The sequence below is a fragment of the Scleropages formosus genome, chromosome 8 (assembly GCF_900964775.1).
Source record: "Scleropages formosus chromosome 8, fSclFor1.1, whole genome shotgun sequence".
Lineage (NCBI taxonomy): Eukaryota > Metazoa > Chordata > Actinopteri > Osteoglossiformes > Osteoglossidae > Scleropages > Scleropages formosus.
The window spans coordinates 21,846,921-21,861,963 of record NC_041813.1 but is presented as its reverse complement, the minus strand read 5'-3'; the positions used below and the strand labels follow the sequence as shown (position 1 = coordinate 21,861,963).

Here is a 15,043-nt window from a genome sequence, read left to right as displayed (position 1 = left end):
AGAGTATAATCCGCAAAAATGCATTCATGCATTCATAAACGATTCATAAAATTTTGTGAAAAATGCAAACACATACTGAAGGTACACACGCCAGAGCAGGAGGCTCACACAGTTCCCATCACTTTAGTCCCGTTTGCATCAGTGCATGACTGCAGGTGAGAAACCATCCAGGATGTCAGTGACAACATTAACTAATGGGGTCATTAACTGCACACGGCGCTCTCTGGGGTTGTGTTCCATAGCGTAGCAGTAGAACAGACTGTTCCAGAGTATCGGGGATGTTTTCCCTCTGCATGCACCAGGGACAAAATGTAGAGCTTAAGGTTTTTTCAGAAAGTGTTTCTGGTGAACATGTGGAGCCAAGCCCGTCCCTGCCTCTCAGGTGATCACTCGGACGTGGCTCGCGACAGACGAGGAGCAGCATCAGAACGAAGTGGAGGCTTGGCGCAGGCTGGCCCAGGCCAAAACCCAGGAGCTGGAGGCCTTCCGTGTGGAGCTGGACTCCATCCTAGAGGTCCTAAGGGAGCTGCAGAGGCAAAATGTGGTCCTGCCCGCCCCTGGCACTGCACACACGGCTACCTTTGCCCAAAAGTCCTGAAGAGGCCCCTCCATCATTGCTGTACCGTGCAAGAAATCTAGGTACTTCACATCTGAACGCTGTAAGTCACAGGGGTGGGAGAGTTTTTCACATGAAAATTCTTGATTTTTCTCTTTTAGTAAGTTGTATTTATTTTTAAAATGTATTATTATTGAACTGTTACGGGGTTCAATCAGTACCTGAGTTTATGCTGTGATACTGTTTTTAAGTTTGATTAAAGCAGAATGGTTGCTGTAGTAAAGGTTAAGGTTACTTTTTGTGTTTTCATTGTCATCGTGCAACTTCCAGGCCCTGTGGGATGTTCTGGAACACGGTGCACGCCAACCTTTCCCCCACCCTGTCTTATTTCAAGATAGAATCATTCTCTTGGTGAGGCAAAGATTAAGAGATACAGCCACATAAATGTTCAGTTTCCCGTATGTCTGGGTTAACGATGCTACGTTGGTTGAAACCCCTGCGGGAACTGGTAACGTGTTACTGGAAAGCTCTCAGCTAAGGAGGTATTGATGCTTTAATAATTAATCATAGTCTCTAAGCTCCAAAGTAACATTCACTTATCCATTGTCCAGTGCAGGGCAGCAGTGGAATTTGAACCTGTATCCAAAACTGGAGCACAGGCATCAGCCCTAGTGCTACCTCCTGCACTGCTGTGCTGCCTTCTAGAGTGCCATCGTACCTGTAAAGGTAGATGTTCCCTGTAGCTTCTGTTCAGATATATAAAAGCTTGTAACTCCCTGTGGTTATGAGCCATTACAGTGAGGAATTCTGCTCTCACATTCAAATTTACAATAAGTAGGACATTTCACTGTATGTTTTGCCACATTTATTAATGTTGCAGATGGACAGTTTAATTTTTTCCTTACAAGGTTAGAGTACATCACATGACTGGTATATACATTTAGAGACCTGAATTAAATTACAAAAACTTGAGAGGATTGTGGCATAAACAGTATGGCTGTTATTACATGTACTGTGCATGATACACAGGGCAGCGTGAATTTTATAGGCTCATCTTATATTGGGGTATTAACAAAAGTTGCTGATCTGATTGTATGTTACAAGCAAAAATACCAAGAAACAAAATGCAACACTTGGACTAGTTTATCTTTCCATTTCAAATCCAAAAGTCATGTTGTATTGGACCAGCTCTTAATGCGTATGTAATGTGGGTATTTTACAGTAGGTGTGCGCTTATAATAGAAAGTTTAGTGTAGAACAATGTTTAAGTGGGTAACTGCTGCCCACAGATACATGAGCAGCAATCTGAGACTTGATCACAAAAACCTGCTGTGTACTTTTCCTTAAATTCCTTCTACATCTTTTCTCAGAGTGATTGAGTACTGCTCTGGGAAAGGATTCCCTGGGGGCCAGTGAGTTATTCTGCCTAGTGGAAATTTTGAGCTGGTCCCATTGAAATGTAATTGAGGCCTTTCTATATTTCTGCTTGTTATGTACTATGTTCACCAGTATTTTTTTTAGTAAGGCTGGAGCAGCCACAGCACAGCATTATTGTCTTGCATGTCTCCTGTTAGCTCACTCCAATGTTGACTCCCCGGTACTTCCTAGTCTTCTCCCCTTGAATCGCCCAACTTTCATTGCTGTAGTTTGAAACAAATGAAGGTATTTTGTGTACTTCTAAGTTTCTTGAGCAGGTAGCTTATGCTCTAGAAAGGCTTTAAAAGTGTTTTACAGGCTTCTGTAGCAGTCTTTGAAAAATGACTTTTCCACTAAGAACATCACGACACTGCGGTGTGCTGCTTTAATAAAGTGCCTAGAAGGGCACAGGCTCAAATGATGTCATCTACACTCCGGAGGGCAGGAGAGCAGCACATTTAGCTGATCAAGTTCACTGGGATGAGGAAGCATTCATGGTCATTGCTGTGGGGCAGACACTGTAGCTGATGAATGGGTTCCTTGAACTCCAGAGAGGCTGCTTCTATATCAGACACAAGTCAGCAAAAGGTGTAGTGAATTAGGGACTAACTACGTGTAACAATGATTATTGTGGAAAGTGAATGTTCAATTTAAGGTTAAAAGTTCACTCTTCTCTAATGATGCATTGTAGACTGTAGGGTCTTGTTTTAGATCTCCAGAAAGGTGGTTGCTAGGAAACATTTGACTTAAGTAGTAAGGCACTCAATATATCAAGTATAGCCTGTATTCATTTACCTATACTTGATATATTGTTCATGTGTCCTTTTAAGATTTAAATTTTGGTACATCTCTACTGGTAATATTTCACCAAGTGACAACTTACCAGAGGAGATTAAAAGGAACACTTTGGGTGTTAATATCTTTGAATTTCCAGTAGAAAGAATGCGCACACTACGTGAACAGGAGATCAGTTTGAAAGTATGAAGGGCCTGAGCTGCAGAATGACGACGGAGGGGCTTCAGCTGACGATGCGAGAGATACTGGGCCGAGACTCGCTGTCCACGATGAGCGGCGGCTCACACAGCAACAGGTCGTCATCATCCAGCATGGAGCTGTGCTCAGAGTTCACAAAATTAGGAATATTGAAGTGTGACAGGAAGTTGGCATCTTTTTCCTTTTTGTGGTCTGTTTGCTCCACTTGGAGGCTGCTAGAGTTCCTGCTGCTTAGCCACCCTTGCTCGTCCTGGCTGACCCTGCCTGCACACTGCTCCTTCTCGTTGATGTAGCATTGAAAAATGGAGCGAGATTCATCAATCAGGGGCTGTGAGCACACCTTATTGCCCAGGTTTTTGTTAATGCCAATGTCCACCATGCAGCTAGTCAGGCGTGGGCGCTTTTCACAGGGCTCTGGGTTCCTGCCATCAAGAAGGGGGACAAGTGAGAGGGGCAAATGAAAAAAGTTCACCTTTTACCATATAGGTCTACAGCATTTATTATGAAATTGATTTTACCTTTTAGAATGTCTTCAGTACTCACAAAGCCTCCACAAACTAATATTGTTACACCTTCCTATTTCATAATAAATACAAGTCAGTCAACTCTATAGCGAAGATTACCTTGTCTCTTAAATTCTAAAATAGCAGCTCGAATGTACCCAGGTCCTGTGACTCAGTGATTGTTCATTGCTACTGTAAACCTACCTGGAGGCCCACATCAGTTGTTACTCTAAGTTATCACCAGTATGGTGGATGACATTCTCATGTTAAAGTAAAGCAATACATTAACTGTCAGGTGCCTGACTAATGATGAACCTTCAATTCACACAAATCATGAGTGGTTTAGACAGGGTAAAAATATAAAGAGAAACTGATGGCTGTGGAAACAGGACTATAAAAAAAATCTTGGATTCTATTTTGCATATTACACACTATCAAAGTCACCAGTTGGCTGTTGCTGACTCCCCTGAGCTGTGCTGCATTTAACAGGTTGATCAGCACGGTCAGATATATGAGCTGTCTTTGGTGCTGAACTGAGCGAACCGCTTGTTTGGCCATAATACGTTTTCCTGCACTGCTGAAACCTTAGCACCGAAAACATCAGGAGAGCACGTAGCAGGTCACCCTGCTCTTACTTGCTAGCACAGACTGAAGCTTCAACTGTTACTGTTATGCATACTAAGATTAGGAGGAATATTCTCCATCGAGTAGGAAAGGCCCTGGGTTTGCTTAACACCATTATTTACAAAAAAAAAAAAAAACCACACTGATTTAACAACTTCAATATAGTCATAGCAAAACCGCTAAAATTGCAGGCCTTAAGTGTACAGGAACACCAAGAGTTGGAAAAAGCATAAGGAGAAGCTGCCAAACATGTGATATGAAAATAAACTGGCACTGAGATTGAACAGCTACAAGACAGTGGGTGTCAGAGACAGAAAGGGGGATTTTAGCTTGTTCACAATAAGATCATTCTTGGCACAGACTGTGCATCAAAGTGCTCATTATAGTTTTACAAAAGGTCTCCTACATATGAAATGTTTACAAAATATCAAGAGGCCTCTAAGAGAGATTGGTCTTTTCAGCAAATGCTCCTTCCTTCTTACTGGCAGTAATGCTTATGAATGGAAGCATGAAAAACATGGTTCGACAGGCAACAACGAGGTTTCCTACTCCTGATGCGGCGCTCCAGTCTTCGTCAGCAGCGTCAGAACGAAGAACATGAAGATGACAAACACCGCTAGGCCGACCCAGAAGCCAATCACGATCGAATCTGAAACACACCAGAAATTAAGCCCAGATGACCCAAAGATGGCACCCTTTCAGTTTTCCTCTGTTGAGTTACAGTTAAGGCAGATTAATTACTTCAGATTAATGCATATCGTAGAAGAGCACTGAATGGATTTAAGATATCAGAGTAGTGCTAATTCGTTCAAAAAAAAAAGTGCACTTCACAGGACCAAAGGAGCTATAAACATATAAAGAACAACATGATGCTTCACTTGAGCGCTGCAAGTCGCCGATTCGCAAAGGCCGTATCATTAAAACGGGCCACGTTCATCTGTGAACGGAGGGCTGTAGCAAGAGAGAGAAAAAAGGCCGGTTTGCAATCAAAAGCCCGGCAGCACTGGATAATTGATGCCCAGGAGCTGGAAGAGCCAGCGGAGCCTGGACATAATGAGCTGCGGATTCATCGGCGCACGACTCGCCGCGCCGGCCGGGGGAAAGGAAGGGCGCAGCTGTACCGAACACCTCCCTAATTTGAGCTTCTCTTCGCCCCACCTCTGCTCCGGCCTGGAGCACGGCCTCCTGCTACAGTGCCAGTCGGACCACATGCAACGAAACAACTGTGCTCGCAAGCACGGGCTCCGGTACGTCACACTTCAGCAACAGCACCTTCCAATCCCGGTACTCAGCCTTGCCAAAGTCTCCGGACGGCTCCTTTCTCTGGTTTGCACCTCATTTCCTCCGCTTCCTAACTCTTCTCCAGCGCTTCCTCCTGCTCGCGGGGCCGTCGGAAAGCCGCGCTTTAAACAGCGGCGCGTACAGTTTGCAAGGCATTTAGGAACAAGAGCAGCGAGTGAGAGCTGCAGCAGACAGTTCAACCCCTAACAGCAAGGAATGTTTCCCAAAATCACATCACCGCGATCGTTCACCTGTGTAAGTCAGTGACTCCAGGTGGGTATTTCCTTCGGAAACATTCACTGCAAACAGAACGACAAAACAAAGTAGTGATGAGAAGTCACTAAAGCGTTTAACTCTCAAATGTTAACACCCCCCCCTCCTCCAGTATTTGTTTATAGCGCCATATTGTGCAGTATCTATTTTTTGGCTCCTCCTCGAGACAAGTTTCCACAGAGCTGGCAGAAACGCAGCAGTTCTTCTCAGGGCGCATGCAGGCTATCGAGTGCGAACTTTGCAGCGTTTTCGTAGTGTGTGTGTGAGAGAGAAACGAAAGGCTACGAATTGCCGCGAATCCATGTTCCACTAACGGCTTGTGCCACAGCGCGTCCCGCTCAACACCGAACGCAACTCGAGCAAACGCTCATCGTCCGTCTCGCAGCACGAGTGACGAGAGAGTAGCGATACATACAGTTACAGTATTATACTCGTAACTGTGTAAAAAAGAGGAGCGCAAGCCTTGCTGGCATTAAGAACAACAACGAACGCGCTTTGCTTAGTTTCTCTCGCAGAAGAGAAAGAGTGAAAAATGTTCCAACTCACATCTATGAGCTTTGAGTCCTTCGAAGGACACGGGCTCGTCGTCGTCGTAGTACTCGTACTCCCACACGTAGTCGGGACCGCGGCCCGCGGGCGCGCTCCCGTTGGCAGCGCTCAGACGGGACATCTCCGTCCGTGGACAGCAATGCGAAGCGGCCCCTTCGCCGGGACGGAGGAGCTGGTGGAGGAACGGAGCGCGCCTGTTGCTCAACGTAACTTCCGACACAAAAAGAATGGAATGGAAAGAAAAGACGCAGGACGCCGATGTTTCGGCTTGAGAATATTATATCTATCTATGTATGGCAGCGCGCGGAGAGGATCATGCTTTCATCGCGGAAAAGCGAGTCTGCCTCCCCCCTTCCGCGGGGAGCTCGTGCCACTTTCCCGGCGGTTCTAGAGAGAAACGCACGGTCTCTCTCTCGCTCGCTCGCTCGCTCGCGTTGACATCACCGCTTTGGCGCGTGGACTGCGCGACGGGGGTGGAGTTTGGGCGTTGGTGAGGGGGGGGCACGCGCTCCCCTACGTCGGTGGCGGGTGCGAGGTACAGCGATGCGGTGTGCTGTTTAACTTAGTAGAGAACCGTGAAGTTAAGTGACAAAATGTGACGTAAGTAGGCTTGCGACACGGCTCTGACAAGGTCTTTACATCTCCTGGCTTCACAAAATGGCCCCAGTAAACGCGGACAAGCTAACTGTGCAGCTCAGTGAGTCTGTGCCACGAAACAGCGATTTCAGGGAGTCTTCATTTAAATAAACACACACACACGCACATATATATTATACATATATATGAGAGAGAGAGCGAGGGGGTGTATAGGGACCATTGGTAGCATAGTTAGAGCTGTTGCCTTTGGAGCCAGAAGTTGGTGGTTGGCGTCCCACCTTCAGCTCTAGTACTCTGGCGCAACCTACTTACCCTAATAACCTAATATATACCAGTGTACTTACCCTAACCGGTGAAAAGTTGGTAGTTGCTTTGGAGAAAAGCTTCAGCCACATGAATAAATGCAAGCCAACTTTGTCATTCTGCCTATATATACGAGCTATACGTACTTAGCTTAATCCTCTTCGCTCCAGGTGGAGCATAAGGCGCCAATGAGTCTCCTCCAGCCCTCGCGGTCTTGGGCAAGCCAGCTGACTTTATCCCAGGTCTTGCCCATCTTCATCTCATCCTCCGGAGTCCTCCTCCAGGTCCGTATTTGCTTGCCGGGAGGTGTCCGATTTTGTTCATGCGCTGCATGCGACCCCGACACCTCCAACATCTCTACTTCGCTTCCACGACGATGATGTCGATACCGGTGCGTCTGTTCACTTCTCTGTTGCTCCCAGTGGACTCTGAGGATACACTGAAGGCATTGTTTTTTAAAACCTCTGACCCTGCTGTCAATCTTCTTGTTGGTCCTCCAAGTCTCTGCAACATACAGCAGAACTGAGAACACGTTTGACCTGTAGATCTTCAGTTTGGTCCTGGTCTGCAGCAAAGACAACTTCCAGATGTTAATTCAACTGAAATTTTGCAGTGTCGGAGCAATTCTTGAAGCAGTCTCCTCCTCGATGTCACTATCAGTCAAGATGTAGCTGCCAAGATACTTAGTCCTTTACTCTTCTAGCAGTTCCATTGACAATCGTTTTCTTGTTGTTCACTGTTCACAGCTTCATTAGTTTGGACTTGTTAGGGTGGATCCTGAGCCTAATGCTTCTGGCTATCCGATCGACTCGGTCCATATTTCTTATAATGACATGGACAGCCTTGCAGCATCAACATGACAGTTATTGCATCCATAACTGATGCTGATGAAGATATAAACCGATTTCATGACATTCAGGCCAAAAGTGACAGATTGTGTATGCTACACAAGCTTTTACTAACAAAACACTAGAATGGAATGGAAGGAGGAACTGAAGGATTCCTTGAACCTGGCAACATGTAAGGGGTGCCAGAAAAAACCAAAAAACAACGTGAACCTGACAACATATTTTCTGGTATTGGTTTCTTAACATCTTAAGCAGCTTTTGTGCATCACCTCATGGAGCACAAAGAAACAATACTGACCTAGCAATCAAGAGCTTAAAGCATTCCATTTGAACTGCTAAGACAAATTCATCCAGCTTCTAAAATATGAACATGAGCAGTTATTGACAGAGAGGCTGAATAATAAAGAAGGGGAAGATCTTTGGGATGAAATTAGAAAGATCACTAATGACGACGGTACGTGGAGAACACCGAAGGTGATGAACCGTCACAGCACACAATGGTCGCTAAGAGCCAACATTGATTTGATGATGTATATCAATGTTTGAATCATCAACACCTCAGAATGTAAACAAAGTTAAGCATTTTTCTGCACCCTTAAGGAATCAAACTGAAATAGACAACTGAAGTACATTGGTGTTTCTGAGGTTTTTTATACTGTAGAACTTGCAGAAGTCCAGCTCCTCAACATTGCAGTTGCTTGTGCTGCTTTGTTCTACCACCGCTTCTTAACTGTTCCATTTAAGTCATCATTTGCTATACGCCTCAACTGGTGTTACCAGTGGGAATCACACACTAAATAAAATATCTCCTACAACCTGCAGGACTCTCCTGATAAGAGCACAGCCATTGCTGCTTTCTCTTTTTTAAGCCCATGATGCAAGGCTTAGTTTCAAGCTGGGAGGTTTTGTATCGCACTTGTCATGGCACTTCAAAAGGATGCCAATGTCAGTCCACCAGAGCGATTGCACTGCTAAGACTGGCGTTACTAAACTTGTTATATGGGCAATATCACCTTCTGCTGTTTCTGGTGGATAATTATGTATTCCGTACAATGTCAAGGACCGCTGCTCTACCGCAGTCTTTTGCATCAGCTACATCAGTGCTCTGATGGTGGTACTGGACAAACAAAATCCTAGTTTTTTTTTTTTTTTTTTTTTTTTTACAGGACTCATCATCAGTTTTTGACTATTGATTTATACCCAAAACATCATACAAGGTAATTATAATACAGCAATTGCTGCAAGAGAATAATGTACATGCCTGATGTTGCAGACTACCGCGGTCACGTACATCCGCCAGACGCTCAGGTTCCATACCCCCCCCCCGGCAATATCCCTCTCCCTTTCAATACGTCCATATTTTATCTTTATTCTATCCTCATAAATATGCCATGTCCTCATACTGAGCACCATGTTTTGGGATCTACTAGCTTTATTTTCATAACTAAATCATGTTATGTAAGCATATAAATTTGACCAGTGAGATGTCGTTAGTAGCTTACACCCAGCTCATAATGTGTTTAAGGAGTTGCAGCACGCCTGGGCTGATACAGAGGAGGGAGGACAGAAGGAGGGACTCGCCCTACCTGGGGCTAATAACGACCTCTATTTCAACCTCTGTGCCCGACAGTGAACGAAGGAGAAGGAAGAAGAGACGGACGCACGACGCCCACACTGCAAAAATGAAACCTTGCCCAGCCCCGCACACCCAACAAGATCCCCCCTTTCTGTACCATTTCCCGGTCCCCCCTTTTCCCCCCGTGACCCGATCCACTGTCTGCGACATTTGTAAATAAAAGAAACATGAGCACACACCGGCAGTCTCTTGCGTCGTGTGTCACAGGAGTGTACTGTGTGTGTAATGTTTTTGTTCAGGGAAACCAGAGCTGGGGAGGCAGGGTTGAGTGCTGAATTGCTGTCCAGTGATCTGCTGAATAAAACTTTATTCCTGTTATTTGCTGGGTGGTGTTAAGTGCTAATAGAATTCCCCGACATTACAAACTTAGGTAAGTAAAAACAGCCTCCACTGAGCCATCCACCAATCAGGACGGTCACAAAGCATTTTCACATTGTTGTTTACCCCTGAACAAGGTACTTATCCTCCCCCATAGAGAAAAGAAAAAGAAGGCCCAGCTATATGAATGGATACATTATTGCAAAGAGTAGCAAAGCACTGTAAGCTGCCTTGGCGCAAAGCATCAACTAAATTGTAATAGCGAATTATATAAATGAAACAGGAATCCTGCAAAGGCACCATGGAAAAGTATACAAAGCATTTCCTCACATTTTCATGCTCTCACAAATAATATTACAGAAATACTTGCTTCCAACACCTGGGCTAGAGCAATAAGAGAATGTGAGTCCAAAGCATGAAGTGCATTTAATCATTAAAAAAAAATCAGTATCCCTAAAAATTGCTTTTGCTGCAGTCCTGCTGAAAAACAGCTGTTACCACAGCTGACAAAATTGGAACAATCTAACAACGCCACTTTCACATGGGGGCAAGAGGAGAGTAAATGTAGAGCTGAAATGAGTGAAACAAAAAAATGCCACTTGAGTTCGTCTGTTCAGGTTTGCTATTCATCTGCTGTCGCATGCAAACCCGTACTGGGTGCAGCCAACCGTAGAACTGATTTAAACAGCCCGTGGGATGTGATTTTTTCTCCATGATGGCAAAATAACAAAAATTCTGAAACCATCAGAGGTCATTAGATGGCTTATTTTACATCAGTACATCATAATATATCACTTCAGTGGTTTGTTATTGAAAAGAAAAGCTTATTTCACAACTCAATACACCCTTCCCCCTAAAAGCGGACGTGATTTGTTCCTGAATGTGTGTGCTGGTGAATTCCCCGTAAACAAAATAAGCTTTTCCCATCATTTATCATGGGGAAAATATACTGTTATAAATACTGTTCCACGTCCAAAAAGCGACCTTCATCAAATTAAAGACTCAGGAAGACGGACCTTAAAAGAATCTGAACAACACAATTTAATAAACTGTACAAATCCCAAGGTAGATGAACACAAAGTACTCTCAACACAGAAGTTACATTCACCTACCCCAGCAATAGTGAATAAACAAAAAATACCAGTTACCAATACTAATTACTCTTATCATAATTCAATCTGGAAAATGGAGACACTACGGTTTCCTCGCACAACTATTTGCTAGATGTAAAATTCAGATGTGTTCCAAAGCCACCTGAAGTTCACCCCATAATTACCCTAAGACATAACTCGCTGTACATTGCAATTGCGCCGGAGGATCCCACAGTACTTTCGGTTACGACTCACACGAGGACACACTCACCAGCCAAAGTGTGCTCAACATTCGAACCCGCAACCTTCGCACCTACAGGCAGCTCAGCTACCAGCTGTTCTCAAAGTCAACTCTTACATAGCTAAGTTCTGCATCACTTAACGTAATTATGGCCACAACCTAGCATGAAAACTGAGTTATATAAAAGTTACATTGTATATAATAAAGAGCACTTGGGCAGCAATTTCCAACTAAGAGTTCGTGTGCTTTTCCAGCCACGTTCGCCAGTTGTAATTCAAATAAAGAACGAGAGGCTCTGAGCACCGCGAGGGTATCGGGTCGCAGCCGCGTCTTTCCCTCCTTCCCACTCCGCTCGACTCTTGGGCGGCTCGGCAGGTAAGAGCGTGCGGCGCACGGCGAACCCTTCGACTCGCGTTCGATACCCACTCGCCGCTTAGCACGGAGACTCAGGGCCGAGTTCTGTCCGACCTGCCCAAGTATCCCCCGGCTCGTCTCTCTCCACCCACCGGCTTTCCGTAGCTGCCCCAATCAAATTCAACACCCAGGTTACAGCCTACAAAACCATCGACGGATCCGCTGCTGGCATCTACAAGATCCGATCACTCGCTACACCGCAGCCAGACTGCTACGCTTCTCCACCTCTGCCCACTTGGTGATCCCGCATAAAAGAGGAACGAAACCAAAAGCACGAAGGTTTTCGGTTCTGGCTCCGATGTGGTGGAATGACCTCCCCCTCTCGTTCAGAACTGCAGAATCTCTCTCTACATTCAAGAAGGGTCTCAAAACTCATCTTTCAGATTCACTTCTTACAACCCCTATGTGTGAAAACATGTACTGTGTTATGTTTAATAATTTAAATAAAAAAAAAAAAAAATTAAACCCTATATGGGGCTACTGCAATGTATGCTGGTTTTTATGGTGCTATGTGACAAACTAACCAGACTCGAGTATCACATCTGCAAATCTGTCCTTCTGTTGTGTGGAGAAAAGCGTTTGCTGAATGAATAAACATAAATTACATATCTATGTTGTCATGACCCTCTTATGGTTTTGAGTGATATTAAAAAGTACAAACATCTTTAACCACTAAAAAGGCAGCTTCAAAAAGACATAAAAACAGTAAAATGTTGAAGAAAGAAAAAAAAATAAGCCACTTGCCTTTCAGAGGAGGAGCTGATGACACAAGCAGGAGGCGGCTGTGGAGTCAGGGAGCCGCTGTCATTATCTACTCACACTTCAGGGAAAACTGGCGCTGTGGAGAAATAGAACTCATCCAGACATTAGGAAGAATGCTATAACAGGGGACCTAAGCGGGGGGAAAAAAATCTAAAAAGGAGGTGTTTAAGTGTGCTGATGGTTGCCTTGTGCTTCTATACTGTACAACTACAGGGCACATATGGGTGACCGAATAGTTCACATTAAAAAAAATGCTCCAGTGATAGTTCATGGATTAATACAGGACACACACACACGAAGAGCACTTTACAATCCCCAGTGTTCCTGAACAGCGTGTTTGGAGTGCAGGTCAGGAGTACAGAGGCCACCCATACAAATATAGAAAGAACATGGCAGGAAATTGTGGAGACAAAAACATTCATTGAAGTGACAGTAAAAACAGTGTACTGATGGTAAACATGATGGAAATTACACTCATTTATATGAAGGAAGAAACACGACATAAAACCAAACCATACAAAAGGAAAATGTCAGATGCGTCATTAATTTATTTTCATAATTATTATTCGATAGCAGAATATCGGGTGTCCATGGAGGGAGGGACGGACAGACGGACACGGCACGCAACAGGGCTCTTGATTTACAAGGAGACTGAGAGCTCAAGAGCAGCAGTTTTCTATTGAAACACCACAGAAAGCAACAATCATGCATTATTAAATATGTCAAATGAGCGAAGGAACAAGAAGAAAAAGTTGGGGGTTCGTGAGTGAAGATGGCAGAGACCTCATTTGCTCTCAAACTGTCTGGTCTCCTGTGACTGTTGGGAAGTTGACAGTAGAAACCAAAATATTCTTTGGCTGATAATGACATGAAGCTTGTTAAACAATACTTTGGAGACTGTTAAAACATTTTTTTCTTGGGGGGGGGGGGCTCTCTCCTTATGCTGCCACGGGTAGCATAACAGATGTACTTCGGACTCGTCTGAAGGTAAGCAAACGAAATGGTATCCAGCAAGACTTCAGCAAAGTACCGCTACTCCATCATGCACGCAATCCATACCTACGAAATGAGGTCAGCACTCAACAACTACTCCATGCTTCTCCAATTACATGGAGCTTTTAGACTTAATAAAGCCTGCGGTTCAAGCAGTAAACTCCTTTCCTGCTCTCATCTAAATTACCAAAACCAGATGTGGATGTGCTTGAAGATTCGCCCCTTCCACGTATCGGCCATACCGAATACCGCGCTGAATGTTGTTTCATTATCTGCTTCCTTACTTCACCAGAGCAATAAAACACACATGACGAAAAAACCAGTCCGCAGTTGTTCAACCACAATTTCAGAAATGGATTTCATCAAGTTTGAATTACTATGTACATTACAATTAAGCCAAACATTTGAGCAGTACTGCTGGTGCCTGCAGATTTGTTCTCTGGGTACCAGTGAAAAATTCTTGCTGAAATGTATTACAGCAGGTGGTGGGATTTGACCCTTGGTCCTTTGACCGTGCCGATTACTCCTACACTACCCGCTGATCCATACTGGTTCAAACATCTTTAATCGCACCATTCAGTCCTTTAAGCGGTTGTGTAATTAAGCAATATGGACATAATTGGCTGACAATGTTGAATTTTGCAGTTACCCCAGATCACATTCCTGTTCTTTAACATACTATATGGCGGCAGAGCAGGCGAGTTCAAATCTGTCGCTGTGTGAAGTTTGCATGTTCTCCTGCTGTTTGTGCAGGTTATCCCTGAGCGTTTGTTCCCGAAGACGTTTTTGATGACTTGGTCACTTGAAATTGTCCTTACTGTGGGACTGTTACGATAATCTGTTGTGTAGACCAGACACTTGGAAGCAGGATACTGCAGTGTATTGTGCATTTTAAGCCACCTTAGACAAAGGTATCTGCTAAATAAAAATTAACATCTAGTAATTCTTGCCCTCTGTCCATCAGAATGAGCTCAACACACTTCAACAGCTTCTTCTTGTTTCCTGAGTTAGCAAAGGTAACCTACTCCCCCGGGTTGTCTCGTCCCAGGACCAGAACACCCGCAATTCTGTTAGGGAAGAGAAGGCCAATGATAGTGAGAACGCACCATTCTTCTGTCTTCTGCACACAGTTCTTTGACAGACACATTCCATTCCCAAACTTGATTATATTCAGAAACAAACAAAAAAATGTGTAGCATAATACACAAACATGTTCATTATAACAAATATCAGAAAATCTGTAATAGAAAAAAAAACAAAGTTGTTTTATTACTAAATGCAAACTTTAGAAGACTTGAAATCAATGCGAGCAGAACACTAGGAAGTCCAAAAATCAAAACCGTCTCGCTCTCACACTCGCGCTCGAGTCTGGGTTCCTACTCCAGCCTCCTAATCTTCTAGAAACATCTCCTGCACTGAAAATGGGAAGGTAAGAGTTACAGTCATTTATGTCATTTAGCTGTGTCACAGGCCAGACACAGCCCTCTGGTAATGCACAACCAGGAGGGCCAGGCTTATGTTGTTTTCTTGAAGCCCCTCACACGATTAGATGGGTTGCTAGGTGATGAGCTGAGCTGAGCAGAGCAGTCTCCATGATGCTTCAGGCAAGTAAAGTGAACCAAGTTGGTCACTTCTTAAAAACGCC

At 44.3% G+C, this 15,043-nt stretch overlaps 2 protein-coding genes across 9 annotated transcripts in view; one reads left to right on the top strand and one right to left on the bottom strand.

Moving 5' to 3' along the window:
* Positions 1–9,749, top strand: part of cep162 (centrosomal protein 162) — a 50,510-nt gene extending 40,761 nt beyond the window's left edge. For 5 of the 7 annotated variants that reach the window (XM_018757210.2, XM_029253980.1, XM_018757212.2 and 2 more), the window contains one exon: positions 383–990. In XM_018757210.2, the coding sequence (XP_018612726.2) occupies positions 383–598 (216 nt within the window). In that variant the 3' untranslated portion in view covers positions 599–990. Of the gene's footprint in view, positions 1–382; positions 991–9,573 lie in introns of those variants that run through there. The other 2 variants (XR_001966339.2, XR_001966340.2) reach the window with 2 other exon arrangements.
* Positions 1,405–7,567, bottom strand: mrap2a (melanocortin 2 receptor accessory protein 2a). 2 transcript variants are annotated; one of them, XM_018757213.2, is made up of 4 exons: positions 6,193–7,567; positions 5,625–5,672; positions 4,642–4,741; positions 1,405–3,387 (listed from the first exon to the last, which is right to left on the bottom strand). In XM_018757213.2, exons 1-4 carry the CDS (start codon positions 6,314–6,316, stop codon positions 2,991–2,993), a joined length of 669 nt encoding a protein of 222 aa, XP_018612729.1. In that variant the 5' UTR covers positions 6,317–7,567; the 3' UTR covers positions 1,405–2,990. The 2 variants fall into 2 exon arrangements, with proteins under 2 accessions (XP_018612729.1, XP_018612730.1); XM_018757214.2 differs by lacking the exon at positions 5,625–5,672 and having other exon boundaries at positions 6,193–7,008.
* Positions 9,750–15,043: the final 5,294 nt, after the last annotated feature.